The 13,506-nt window shown below is 42.8% G+C and overlaps 1 protein-coding gene across 3 annotated transcripts in view; it reads right to left on the bottom strand.

Annotated features, from left to right (window-relative positions):
• Positions 1–8,734, bottom strand: part of LY86 (lymphocyte antigen 86) — a 61,320-nt gene extending 52,586 nt beyond the window's left edge. Inside the window, exon 1 of one of the 3 annotated variants that reach the window (XR_006717074.1) lies at positions 8,525–8,733. Coding sequence is in view for 2 of the 3 variants with exons in the window: in XM_045497492.1 (XP_045353448.1) it covers positions 8,525–8,651 (127 nt within the window). In the remaining variant the exon portion in view is untranslated. Of the gene's footprint in view, positions 1–8,524 lie in introns of all 3 variants that reach the window. The other 2 variants (XM_045497492.1, XM_045497493.1) reach the window with 2 other exon arrangements.
• Between the last annotated feature and the right edge of the window lie 4,772 nt (positions 8,735–13,506).

The raw sequence follows: 13,506 nt of genomic DNA on the forward strand, positions 1-13,506 counted from the left end.
TCAGTGGCTTGGTAGCCGGAACCCACCTACACAGTTTGCTCTAGTCCAGCTCCTGTTCACAGTCAACTTTTTCTTGTTCCCATTTTTAATAATATATATTAATATATATAACATAATATATAACATATATATTTTATTTTAACTTAATATGCATATTCTAGTACATATATTTATTTACATAATATATATTATATATATTTATAAATTTATATATTCATTTTAATTTATGATATATTATATATTATTTATATATATTACTTTAATATATATAATATATTACAAATATATACATTTTAAAAATAATTGCGTATTTAAAAAATTTTTTTAAGTTTATTTATTTTTGACAGAGAGTGCCAGCATGAGCTGGGGAGGGGTAGAGAGAGAGAGGGAGACACAGAATTTGAAGCAGGCTCCAGGCTCCAAGCTGTCAGCACAGAGCCTGACGCGTGGCTCAAACTCACAAACTGCAAGATCATGACCTGGGCTGAAGTCAGATGCTTAACCGACTGAGCCACCCAGGCGCCCCAAATAATTGTATATTTTAAAATCAGCTTTCTGCCTTTAAGTTTGAGCAGTAAGGCCTCACTATGCTCCCAGAAGCTAGCTGTTTAATCTTGCATGCCCACTTATCCCTTTAAAATGGCATCATTGTCTCCCTGGCTGTTTGTCTACTTTTCTCTAATTGTACAATATTTATATCCTATTAATCTAGGAACATAAACTAAGGGAGAAATGGCTTTCTGTGTGCAATATTTTAAAGTACTGTTAAGTGACTATGAGCCTGTGATATTTTCCATTATTATTATTCTTTTAATTGTGTTCCTTCTTTTGTGTTGTTTTATGCTTCATTTATTTCAGAATTATTAGGCTTTGAGGAAAGCAGATTTTTCCCCCCACTCCCTTTACTTCCAGGGCAGTTTTAAAATAATTTTTCTACAAACACTTTATCAACATGCCCTTCTCTGCAGCCAGGTCATTTGGAGTTTACACTTTATCTTGGAGAAGATGTCGCCAGCATTGCTTCGCATTTTAAAAATCTGATTAATTGTCCTCTTTGACTATCTTGATGGATTATTCAGATGCACGTGACCTGATTTTGACTTTGAAATTAAAGATTTTTTTGGAGGTCAGATAAAGTGCCTGCCCTACTGTAAACTCCAGCAGCATGCAAAACCTATTTAGGCAGAAATGGACAAAGCTGATTGCCTTCAAGGAGAGAAGAGTATGTGTTGATTAAGTGTGAAGCATAGTGACCAGTCACCCTAGAACCTTCCAGGTGACTGGCCCAGATCCCCTAGGGGCCACCCACACCCTCAACTTACTGCTGGAGATGGGGCTCCCCCTGCCCTGCTCTCCCCACTCACCAACTTCTCCACACTGAAAACTGCTGTCAGGTGCAGAGGAAATAGGGTTTCCCTATAAAATAAGCAAGCCAACTGCAAAGGAGGGCTATGATCAAAAAATTTGCTATTCTTACTGACAAGAGAATGGCCTTCCATTTGCTTGTCTTAAAAATTTGGTAGATGTCATTTCCAAACACCTTGCAAAAAAAGAGAACTTGATACACGTGGCTGAAAAATGTAGATGTGAGTGTTCCTTCTCTTCTACGACTCTTACGGGTCTCTGATGGATACTTGGGAAGAGCCAAACTAGTCCAGCTCTGAATGCATGCAGAGAGGGGGAGGCTGGTGTAGGTAGAGATGGAACAATCCTTGAATCAGAAGAAAAGTCTTTCTCCTCTTCCTCTTCCTCCTTCTTTTCTCATTCACTTCCTCCTCCCTTCCTCCTCATACTCTTCCTCCTTCTTTTGCTAGTGTAAGGTTTTAACCTCCTCACCCAAAGACTTGGTCTTTGAGCTGTCTCTTCTCCCTGTCCCTATCCTACATCTTTGGGATCAGATGGCATAGGTTGTGCTATATTGGAATTCCATGATAAGGCTTTGAATCACGGGGCATGGAGTCAGACACTTAGGGTTGTATCATGACTCAGTATGTTACTAGATAAGATAGTTAATATGTAGGTGCTTCAATTTCTCTACCTGGAAAATGGAGACAAACATCTTATATACCTCATAGGACTCTTCATAAGGATTGAATGAGACCTTATAAATGGAGGGACTTTATAGATTATAAAACACTACGGAAAATCAGATTATTATGGAAATGATGATTCTCTCAAAGGTATCATGACTTCCTGCATTCATGGTGGTTTTGTGTCAAGATTACTTGGCCACATAGCCTCTCTATGGCTAAAATTATCCAGAAGATGCAGAACTTGAGGCTCTGAACTGGTGAAGAGTTTGAAAGATTCTTTCCTAACCTTGACCAGGGAATAGGAACGTTTTTCTATAAAGAGCCAAACAGTTAATATTTCAGGATCTGTGCCCATACAGTCACTATCACACTACTTATGGGAGAAGCCATAGACAAGGCGTAAACACATGAGCATGATTGTGTTCTAATAAAACTTTATGGAGACAGAAATTTGAATTTCATATAATTTTCACATGTCACAAATATTATTATTCTTTTGAATCTTCTAGCCATCTGAAAATGTAAAAACAATTCTTCGTTCACAAGCCATATAAAACCAGGCAGCATGTAGGGGTGCCTGGGTGGCTTCAGTGGGTTGAGCATCCCGCTTCAGCTCAGGTCATGATCTTACAGTTTGTGAGTGTGAGCCCCACGTCAGGCTCTGTGCTGACAGCTCAGAGCCTGGAGCCTGCTTCGCATTCTGTGTGCATCTTTCTCTCTCTGCTCCTTCCCTGCTCACATGCTGTCTCTCTCTCTCAAAAATAAATAAAGATTAAAAAAATTAAAAAAACAAAAACAAAAAACCAGGCAGCATGTAGGATTTAGTGTGTAGACTTCACTTGCCAACTGCTGCCCTAGACTCATCCCAGGAGCCACTTGCATGGCCAGGTTGACTGTATCAAACATATCAAAAGGGAGACATGAAGTCATTTAGGCAATGTATCATAGGTCTCTTACTTTTTATGACCCTCTTCTCTGCCTGTTGGATGTCAAAGCATCTTACAGCATGTTAAAGTCTCCCCCCCCCCCCCCCCCCCCCCCGCCCCGAGGTTCACACTCAAGGCCCTTGCCAAAAGATACAACCTAGACCTCTGCTTGCCAACCCTTATCAAAAAACCCAAAATAGCAGCAACAACAATGGCAACACTATTTATGGGTGGCTGCCTGGAGCACATGTGGCTCATCCATTCCTCTAGGCAGTCTAACTTTCCCTTGAGCAATTCAGACCTGCAAGTGCTTACATTCATGGAAGTTTCTACTGCAGCCGTTTGCAAAATTAACCCTGATTTGCATTTTTGTGATGAGCATGAGCCCTTGTTTCCCACTGAGGGGCACCATGAGAAACAGTGGATGGGAGTCACATCTGTCCAGGGAGAGATTCCTCTCAGAGCTCAGGAAAACGTAGACAGCTCCTTAAAAACTAGTTTTATTTTGCAAACAATGTAATCTCATTTGATTTGGCTTCAAGGAAGCTCATAGTCAAATATACCTCTACTGACTGTAAAATATCTTACAAGCCATCAGCAGCAAAGATTTATTGAAGCACATAGTATGTACTAAGCACTTTGTATGCGGTGCTTTTTACTTAATCCTCACATAGCCTTTGAGAGGTAGGTAAAATTATTATCCCTATTGTCATGGGCTGAATGATGGCTCCCAAAGATACCCATTTCCTAATCCCCAGAACATGCAAATGCTGCCTGATGTGGCAAAAGGGAATTTACAGGTGTGATTAAATCTCCTTGAGACAGGAAGATAATGCTAATCCCAGTGTCCTAAAAAGGAGGCAGAGGGAAATCTTGCATAGATGAAAGCAATGTGACAACAAGATGTTGCAGCAAGATGCGACACTGTTGGCTTTGAAGATGGAGGAAGGGGCTATGATCCAAGGAATGCAGCTGTAGATGCTGGAAAAGACAAAGAAAGAGATCTCCCCTGGAGTTTCCAAAGGAGCGTGGCCCTTGACTAAGTGAAGTTGGCTTTGGACTTCTAACCTCTGGAACACTAAAAGAATATATGTATGTCATTTTGGGCCAGAAAGTGGTAACCATTAGTGCATCCATAGGAAACTCATACACCACTTTGCAATCAAGGACAGGAGGCAGAGAGTATTGCCCAAGGGGTGGAATGAGGTTTCCTGACCCCAGACCCCCATATTTTATCTTGGACATTGCCTCGTCTGTTGTATGTGTCCTGACCTCTCCTGGATTTATTATTCCCCTCCTGCCCTCCTCCTGATTCTCCCACTACCTCCATCCTCCAATCCTGTGGACTTTTGTAATCCACCTGATGCCATAGTGTGATAGAAGCAGCATATAAATAAACACATCAGTGGACATTTGTGGCATGTGAATGGAGTGAAGTCCCTGGGCTTTTGCTAGCTGTGGAGACTGTCTTATGATTTAAGAAAAGAAAGGTCCCCAGCTGCTTCTCTTCCTCCTTCTGCTTTTGTAAAGACTGCCACTCTTTTCTTTACTATAGCATGAACAGTTGGACAGAGCAGGACTTCTGCTTTTTCAGAAAATCGTGCTCACTTCCTAATCAGTATTCAGAGCCCAGTAACTGCTTGTGAGCTTCTTTCTTTCTCCCAAAGGATTTTTGTCTTATTTAGAACAGTGTCCAGCCTAAAAGCTCTCCCTCCCACTAAAATTATAAAACAAAACAAGAAGGAAAATAATGAAGCACTAAACTCAGAAAACAGTAGATCCTTTATTTTTGTAGGATGACATCCCCACATCTGTGTGAATGTAGGGATTCTAGAAGCCCTGATATGCACTGAGGATGTCTGGATACCAGGGTTGGATACAGGGTCACAACACGTGGCCTTTGCTCTATGTTAACAATGTGAACATCTTGGGGGTGAGGGAGCTGCCCTGTTATGAATCCAGCAGCTGAAGGGAGGAATATTTCCATCTGGGAGGGGTATGTGACCATTCAGTGCCTGATAGCTCAATGGCTCTCAAGAGATGAGGCAGGGCCCACCTTTGGGGAAGCCCCCAGGGCATTGTTTTCTTTTGTGCTGATCCTAAAGTATACCAAGAATCTTTCTGAAGTTGAGGCTGTTGATATGATACTAGTTTAGACTTTTATCATTTCTTTCTTGGGTTATTGATTCTATAGCCTACACATCCTGGCTGTGGCCTCAAACAGCTTTCAATCTAATATCCATGCTCCAACCCATTCCCCGAGGAAATCTTTCCAAAATGCAATCTCCTCATTGCCGAAGGGATGCAGCTCCACCATGTCTCTTGTATTAGGGTTCTCCTGTTTCTCTGGAGAAATATCTATATCTATCTATATCATCTATATCATCTATATCATCTATATCATCTATATCTATATCTATACCTATATCTATATCTATATCTATCTATCATCTATATCTATATCTATAAAATAGAAAAAGAATTATCATAAGGTGTTGACTCACATGATTATGGAGGCTGAGAAGCCCCATGATCTGCCATTTGCAAACAAGAGACCCAGGAAGACTGGTGGTGTCTGAAGTCCTGAGAGAGAGGCAGAAAGCCAGAAGAGCTACATGCAGGAGGTCCAAGTCCCAGCTTACAGTCAGGCTGAGAGAGTGAGTCCTTCCTTCCTCCACCTTTTGTTTCTGTTCAGGCCTTCAACAGACTGGACAGTGCCCACTCACGCTGGGGAGGGTGATCTGCTTTTCTCAGGCCACTGATTCTGGTGCTAATCTCCCCTAGACACACTTTCACAATCATACCCTGAAAGTGTTTAATCAGTTCCCTGGGTGTCCTATGGCCCAGGCAAGGTGACACATGAAATTCACCATCACTCTTGGGCTCTGCCCACATTCCCTACCTCATTTCTCATCCTCTCTTGTGTTCCAGTCCTTCTGCAGTCCCCTGAACTCTGCCTGCTGGCATCTCCCTGCTGTCACACACGTGCCAGAGTTATCCTTCCTACCCTTTACCTCTACCCCACCTGCCTTCAGATAGCAGGAGATTAAAACATACCAGAGTCAGCCAGGCCTGGGATCAACTCATTTTAATTCCACGGATATTGACTTCATGCCTTCTCTGTGCCCCCACGATGTAATTCTGCCACTATTACCTGTGTGTCCTTGGAAGAGTCACCTGGCATTTCTAACTCTCGCTTACACATCTGTAAAATATTAATGCGTAGGAAGAACTTAGCATGGTGCCTGGCACATGTAAACCTTCCAAGGACATAAGGTGTTATAATTGCCATTTTTATCATTCTTTGAGGCTGAGATCAAGCTTGATGACCCTTTCCCTGGTAGGTTAAGATCCCCAACCTCACCCTCTCCAACTACCATGACCCCCCGTGCATGATGCACGCCTCTATTCTGGCGCTTCCCATAGAGCATTTCCCCTATTGTTTAGTTGTCTGATCTTCCCACTACCCTTTGATGAGAACTGTGTCTCTTTCATTCTTTTTCCCTGAGTGACCAGAGCAAGACTTGTGCCGACATTTGTTGACTCCATTGAGTAGCTACCCAGAGGGAGGAGTTATCCCCAGAGGCGGGTGATATGCTTTTTTTTCTTTTCCTGGTGCATCCACTTCTCTTGCTTTTCTTGGCAATGACTTGAAAGGCTGTGCCAGGCTTGGCTGCAGGCTGCAGGCTGGTCTGGGGGAGGGATCAGCCATGGCAACCTTTTATGGGAGGATGAATTAGAAAAACAAATTCCGAGCAGCCCATTCATCTCAAGGCTCTCTTCTTATCCTGCACCTACAATGCATACATGCCAGCAGAAAGCATCTCATTCCCATGGGAAGAGCAAGAGTAATGAGATCAAGTCCTATAGCATTGAGCCATTCATTGTCTTTTACATTAGAAAAAAAAATGTTTTTGTGTGTTTCAATGTTCAATGTTCCTTCTTTTTAAAAGAGTGAAGTCAAGTTGGACAAATGGTTCTGGATGCCAGCCTGACCATCCCAGCCTCTCCAAGGAAACTCCTGAGGTGGCAATTGTAGGATCAGCTATCTGCTCCTACTACTCCCCAGCTTATCATGGGGCCAATTTAAATACTTAAAGTGTATGTTTTTTCTAACTCCTCCAATCAGAACTGCCTTTTGCTTCCTGTCTACCTCCAAAGTGTCATATTTCATACTGGCATACTTTTCCATGAACCTGTCCCTCTAATGTTCATTCAAGGTGTGATCCTGAGGCTGAGTTCATTTTTCCCACTCAGGCCCCCTTTGTGGACTGAATTGTTCCCTGCTCCCCACCTGCCAATTCATATGTTGAAATCCTAACCCTTGGTACCTTAGAATGTGATTTTATTTGAAGATGGGGTCTTTAAAGAGGTGATTAAGGTTAAATGAAGTCCTGTGGGTGGGCCCCAATCCAATAGGATTGGTGTCTTCATAAGACAAGAAGGCACAGAGGAAAGACCACGTAAGGACATTGGGAGAAGATGACCATCTGCCAGCCAAGGAGAGAAGCCTCAGGAGAAACTGACCATGTTGACACCTTGACCTGGGACTTCCAGCCAAAGAGCTGTGAGAAAATAAATATCTGTTGTTTAAGACCCAGTCTGTGGTACTCTGCTCCAAAGTGTTGGTTCTGACTCTGACTGCAGCAGCTCCCTGCATTCTATTGATTAGATTGTGTTTTTTGTTAGCAAAGACATATGTCCCATTGGGGTAATAACCATGGCTCATTCTCATTGGTTATGTCTGGCTCTGGACAAAACCCTGGCATTCAGAGATCAGGTAAGTGTTGAATTCATGAGCAACACTGCTCTGGAGTGTCATACAAAGGGCAGGAATCTACTCTTTGGGCATATGTGATCTTTTCACTCAATTTGCAAACTAAATAAACTGGAAAGATAGCCCAGGTATACAGTTTGGGGTGGTGGTGACTATTGGAAGCATTTTTTTATTTTTTTTATATTAAAAAAATCTTTAATGTGTATTTATTTTTGAGAGAGGGAGGGAGAGAGAGAGAGAGAGAGAGAGAGAGAGAGAGAGAAAGGGAGCACAAGTTGGGGAGGGGCAGAGAGAAAGACACACACACAGAATCCGAAGCAGGCTCCAGGCTCTGAGCTAACAGCACAAAGCCCAATGTGGGGCTTGAACCCACCAACTGTAAGATTATGACCTGAACCAAAGTGGCACACTTAACCAACTGAGCCACTCAGGTGCCCTGAAAACATCTTTTCTTAATTTTGAGCTGATGGGGTGTCAGGATTTGGTAGACTCCTTAGTCATTTTCGTGGTTTTCTGGCTCTGCAGTATTAATGAACTGCTCCATTTAGACTCAAGGCCTTTTTCATGTCCTTTTCGTGGCTCTCTTTGGGCTGTTTCCTACTCACACCTCCCACCCCTCCTTCCCCCAAGGGCTCTCGAATCACCTTGCAGACCCACTACAAGTGGAGAAAGTGTTTAGCCCCTGGGCCCCTCATCCTTTCCCCACCCCAACTAAGCACTTCAGTGGCCCCCTCCATGGGCCTTCATTTTCCCATAAACACAAACAATGATGTTTTGAAAGACCTTACCACAACTCTGGTAGAACACTTCCAAGTTTCCATCCCGGCAGACCGTGTGTGGGGGCCAGGCTTTGCCGTTGCTGCTGGGAGATATCAGAGTCCAGATAAGGAGGAGGAACACCGTGACACCCCCCATGAGAAACCTTGCGTGTGACCCACAGAAAACTAGCAGTCCCAATGCAAAGGGCCTTCCGGGTCCTCTCTGTCCTCTTACTACAAGGGTGAATGTTCAGTTTCACTTCTCATATTTTATTCTCCCAAGGAACCGCTGTGAGATGCATTTGAATACTGTTCCCCCAGGACCTTTGACACTTGAATGAGCATGGTGAGGATAGCTTGTGTCTAAGGTAGGCTGGATGTTGATGTTCCACTTTCATGGGGAGGAGCCAGCAAGTGATGCATGACCTTATGCCATGGTCCCCCTCCAAACAGCCCCCTTAGAGTCCTGCACCCCCAGGTGGAGTGGTGAACTCAGGAAAGCAACACCACAGTACCCCCATGTCTCCATAGGCTCCTATGTGGGCTGTGGACCAGAGACCTGGCGGGGTGCCAGCAGGCAGCATTTGGCATTTGGAGGGCTACAGAATAACATTTGGAATCTGGAATGAGGTTTTTGCCCTGTTGGCATTTTCTCCCATTTGGCTCCAGCCCACTCTCAGGGTTAGGGTTTCAGCAGTGAATTGTGCAGCTGTGAGAACAGAGTTTGTTCGGGGAGCAGCAGATGTGGCCTCTGGAGGTGTGGTGGAGGGAATGGCCCTGAGAGCTGAGCTGTGTTCTATTTCTAGGTTTGGCTTCGTGAAAGGGGTGGCAAAGGAGGGGGAAGTGAAGGCCTCCTTTTTAAGATGGTGTGGAGGAAGGTTAATTTCTTTGGTCATTGGAGGTATGATTAATGTCACATCCCACTTTCTCTTCAAAGCCAAGAGTCTGTCCCCCTCTTCCACTACCTCTGTTGTTCTGCATCACAACGGCAAAATTTATCAACCTTGGTTCCCCGCCTCCCACCTCAACTTAGTTTAAGAGAACCAGAGTCAGGGCCAAGGCAAGCAGATTGGAGAAGTAAACAGAGTACACTATTTCCCCTGGGAGGAAAAGCATTTCTCTGAGCTCACTAGATAAATTGACTGTTTCTGCTGATAGGTAACTTTAGTTACCTCAAAACTTCTTTTGAAGTAAGTGGAACTTAATTACCAGTGAAAACAAATACACTGACTTAATTGATGGGTATTTAGGATTTCATGGGAGACATCACAAAGTAGCCATTTGGGGAAGGGGGAGGTCTGGGTTGATTTTTTTGTTTTGTTTTGTTTTGTTAGGTACTCATCTGTAAATAAGTTTAGAGATGTTGGCTTTCAACAGTGATTACCAAAATGTGGTCCCCAGACAACAGTATCAACTTCAACTGGGAACTTGTTAGAAATGAAAATTCTTTGGGCTATATGCAAGACCAGATGAATCAGAAACTCTGCAATGGGGGTGGGCACTGTGTTCTAATAAACCCGTTGGTAGTTCTAGGATGGGAACATGGAAGCTGTCCCTGGGGACTTTTGAGTGCTCTAGAAGGTGTTGAGAGAACTCTGACCAGTGAATGAAGAGAACAATTGAGGCTAAGCCCTTCCACTCATGCATAGCACTGCATAGCCAACACACCAGTGGAAGGTTCCGGGATGGCAGAGCAGGGAGCAGGTATCCCGACAGAGAGCTATAAGTGGCTGCCAACATGCCATCTGAGGATCCAGCTATAGATTGTGAAGCAAAGGACCTAGTGATGAAAAGAAGCATAATTCAGGAATTGTTCTGACATTTGGAAATGGCAGTGGGGGTTGGACTTGAGTGGGCATCAGCTTCAGGTGTAGGGTTTGTTAATACATAGATTGCCAGGCCCTAAACCCAGAGTTTCTAGGTTGTAGATTCAGGAAACCCTGGGGTGGGCCCTGAACGCCTGCATTTCTAACAAGTTCCCAGGTAATTCCATTGCTGCTGGTCTGGGGCCACAGTCCAAGAACCTCTGCTACTCTATAAGATTTGGTCTGTGGCAGAGTATTCATTTTTGTTTTGTTTTTAAATCATCTTAGTTTTTCCCAAACATTCTTGTGCTAAATGATAGACATTTTGTAGAACACATAGTAGACCCACATAGGAATACAGAGTGAGCCACTTGTTCTACAGAGTTCTGCTTACTGAGAATGAGGATTTGCTTGAAATCATCAGCTATGGCTCAAGTTCAAGCAATCCGAAATGTCTTGAGGAGTTCTTTAACTAGAAGCTTTATAAAGACAACAAAAGAATTCATTAACAATGTCCTATTTCTGAACTATAAAATAGAATTAGAATCCATTTATGGATAGTTATGTAAAATACGCTTTTATAGATGTAAATGGTAACTAAATATACCGTCAGGCTCTCATATTGACTTCCAACACCTTACCAATCTTAGCCAAAGAAGTTGTACTTTTTATTTTGCTTTTTTTTTTGTAATCCCCTTCCTCTGCATTTCAAGCTGCTTTCTTTTCATAGGGGTTTGCTTATGGATGGTGCCTTTATTTTCTTGCAGGGTAAGATGTTATTATCAGGATGGCCATCACTGAAAGTGGTTTTTTTTAATGTTTATTTATTTATTTTTGAAACAGAGAGAGAGGAAGAGAGAGAGTCCCAAGCAGGCTCCACTCTGTCAGCGCAGAACCTGATGCCAACCATGAGATCATGACCTGAGCCAAAATCAACAGATGGATGCTTTCCTGACTGAACCACCCAGGTGGCCCTGGAAGTGTTCTTAAGAAGAAAACTCTTGATGTTTAAGCAGAGATTTTCAGAATAAAAGGTGAGACTCTGAGGACATGGGAATACAATTACCTTGGGAAAGTGATTCAATCTTGGTGTGGGCACTGCACTTCTGCATACATGGAAGGGTCTTCAGGCCAATTTTATCTACATCTCATGTGCCAGCAGGTAGCAGATAGCCCTAACTCTCCTTTATCACTGAGGGCTGATGATGTGGCACTGTTTCCAATGGCAAATGTGTCTTCATCAACCCTTGTCTTCAACTATGGCCACTCTTCCTTCAATGACCCTCAGATATTTATTCTATTAGCAACAATTTCCTGTTGTATTGCACTGCCACTTTGGTCTGTGTCTGTGTTTCTGCCACACTACAGCTGGATGAGTGAGGTTTGATCTCTTCATGCTTTTGGCTTCCAGATTGAGTGCAAACTAAAAATGACTCCCCAGTGTGTAGAAGTCAGGAAGTCATGCCACTTCCTGTGTTACATCATTTAGCAGCCCCCTGCGCTGCCTGCTGAGGTTTCACTATTTAACTATTTTCATGCCACTGTTATGTGGGCTACATGTGCCAACTACTGAGTTTTTCCATAGTATCTCCCAGACTTTTGGAAGATTCATCCCAGGGAAAATGTGAGATCCCAGAAACCCCTTGGATTTTTATTACCATTACATTATGTGTATGTACCTGATAGAAAAGTAGAGAAACAGCCTGCTTTCTACAGAAAACAAGGAAAAATCCAACTATTTGTCTACTTGCTTCAGATTCATTCACTTATTTATTCAGCGAGTATTTATTAAGCACTCTAGCACACCAGATATGGTCTCAAGCACTGGGAATGCAGCAAAGTCCCTATTATCAGTGAGCTTACTTTCTAGTGGAAGGAGATGACGATCAACAAATTTGTTTAGTACTATCGTTTAATAAAAGAGACTTTGCTTCTTGAAAAATTGCTTGGGTTTCACATAGAAAATGGGATTGAGTTTTCTGAAATATTTTCAACTGACTATTACATATGTGTACTAAACTTTGTTTTACTCGCCCCAGACAAATGAGGCAGTTCATCAGGGCTTTCCAATAACTGTTTGTTTCAACAGATAAACTGTAGCAGGACTATCTGAAAAAAACCCTAACACTCTTACCCCCCATTACCTTATTATTGCCTCATGTAGTATCATATTAATATTCATTATCATTATTCTGGGGAGCTTAATATGCAAAATACTTGGTTTCTAAATGGGTCTGTAAGTTCTATGACAAAGTACAAACAGAAATGATTTTTATTTGTCTGAAGAATCTGTACCTTGGCCTGGGAAGAGGTGGGTTCTCCAGGTCAATCTGATCAATTTCCAATAATGAAAGGGCAACAAATGGAATTTTCTAATTAAGGCAGAATATCGTGGTCCAAGATGCAGGTCTAGTCTGAAATCACTGATGCACATCGCCCCAAAATTCTCTATAGCATGGTATCAATGACCAACTTGTAGCTATAACTCTCCTCAAATTGAGAATGCTCTCAAGACTTCATTTGACTAAGATTGAAGTGATTTTTAAGGATTTTTTAAATGTTTATTTATTTTTGAGACAATGCGAGAGACAGAGTGCAGGCAGTGGAGGGGCAGACAGAGGGAGACAAAGAATCTGAAGCAGGCTCCAGGCTCTGAGCTGTCATCCCAGAGCCCAATGCGGGGCTCGCGCTCACAAACCATGACATCATGACCTGAGCCGAAGTCAGACGCTTAACCAACTGAGCCACTCAGGCTCCCCTAAGATTGAAGTGATTTTAATAGACTGAAGGAAAAGCATTAGAGAGGAAACCAGAAGTGGGGTGAAGAATGAAGAGAGTTCTTTTACCTGATTTGCTCCTATCATGAGCAAAGCCCTAGGCTCAGGCTTCAATAGGTACATCCAACTGTGGTTGGTTCCTGAACTTTCTGCTGGCCATTATGGGATTTGCACTCATCACATTCAAGCCAAATTCTTTGAGAGCCCATTTTGATGGACTGGCAGGTGGCAGCTGGAATAAAATAATGTGTCTGTCTTTGCATCAGATCCCTGGAGATTTTCTTGACTTCTTTCCCCTGGCAATGGTTGCTGAATACACCTAGAATTCTTCTGGACAGGTTGTCATGGAGAGCTTTCTAGTCCCTGATGTAGTAAGCTTCCTCAGCAGTAACCTCAACATATAAATAAATAATCACAAATAATGATCTTT

This window comes from Leopardus geoffroyi, chromosome B2 (assembly GCF_018350155.1).
Source record: "Leopardus geoffroyi isolate Oge1 chromosome B2, O.geoffroyi_Oge1_pat1.0, whole genome shotgun sequence".
Taxonomy (NCBI): Eukaryota; Metazoa; Chordata; class Mammalia; order Carnivora; family Felidae; genus Leopardus; species Leopardus geoffroyi.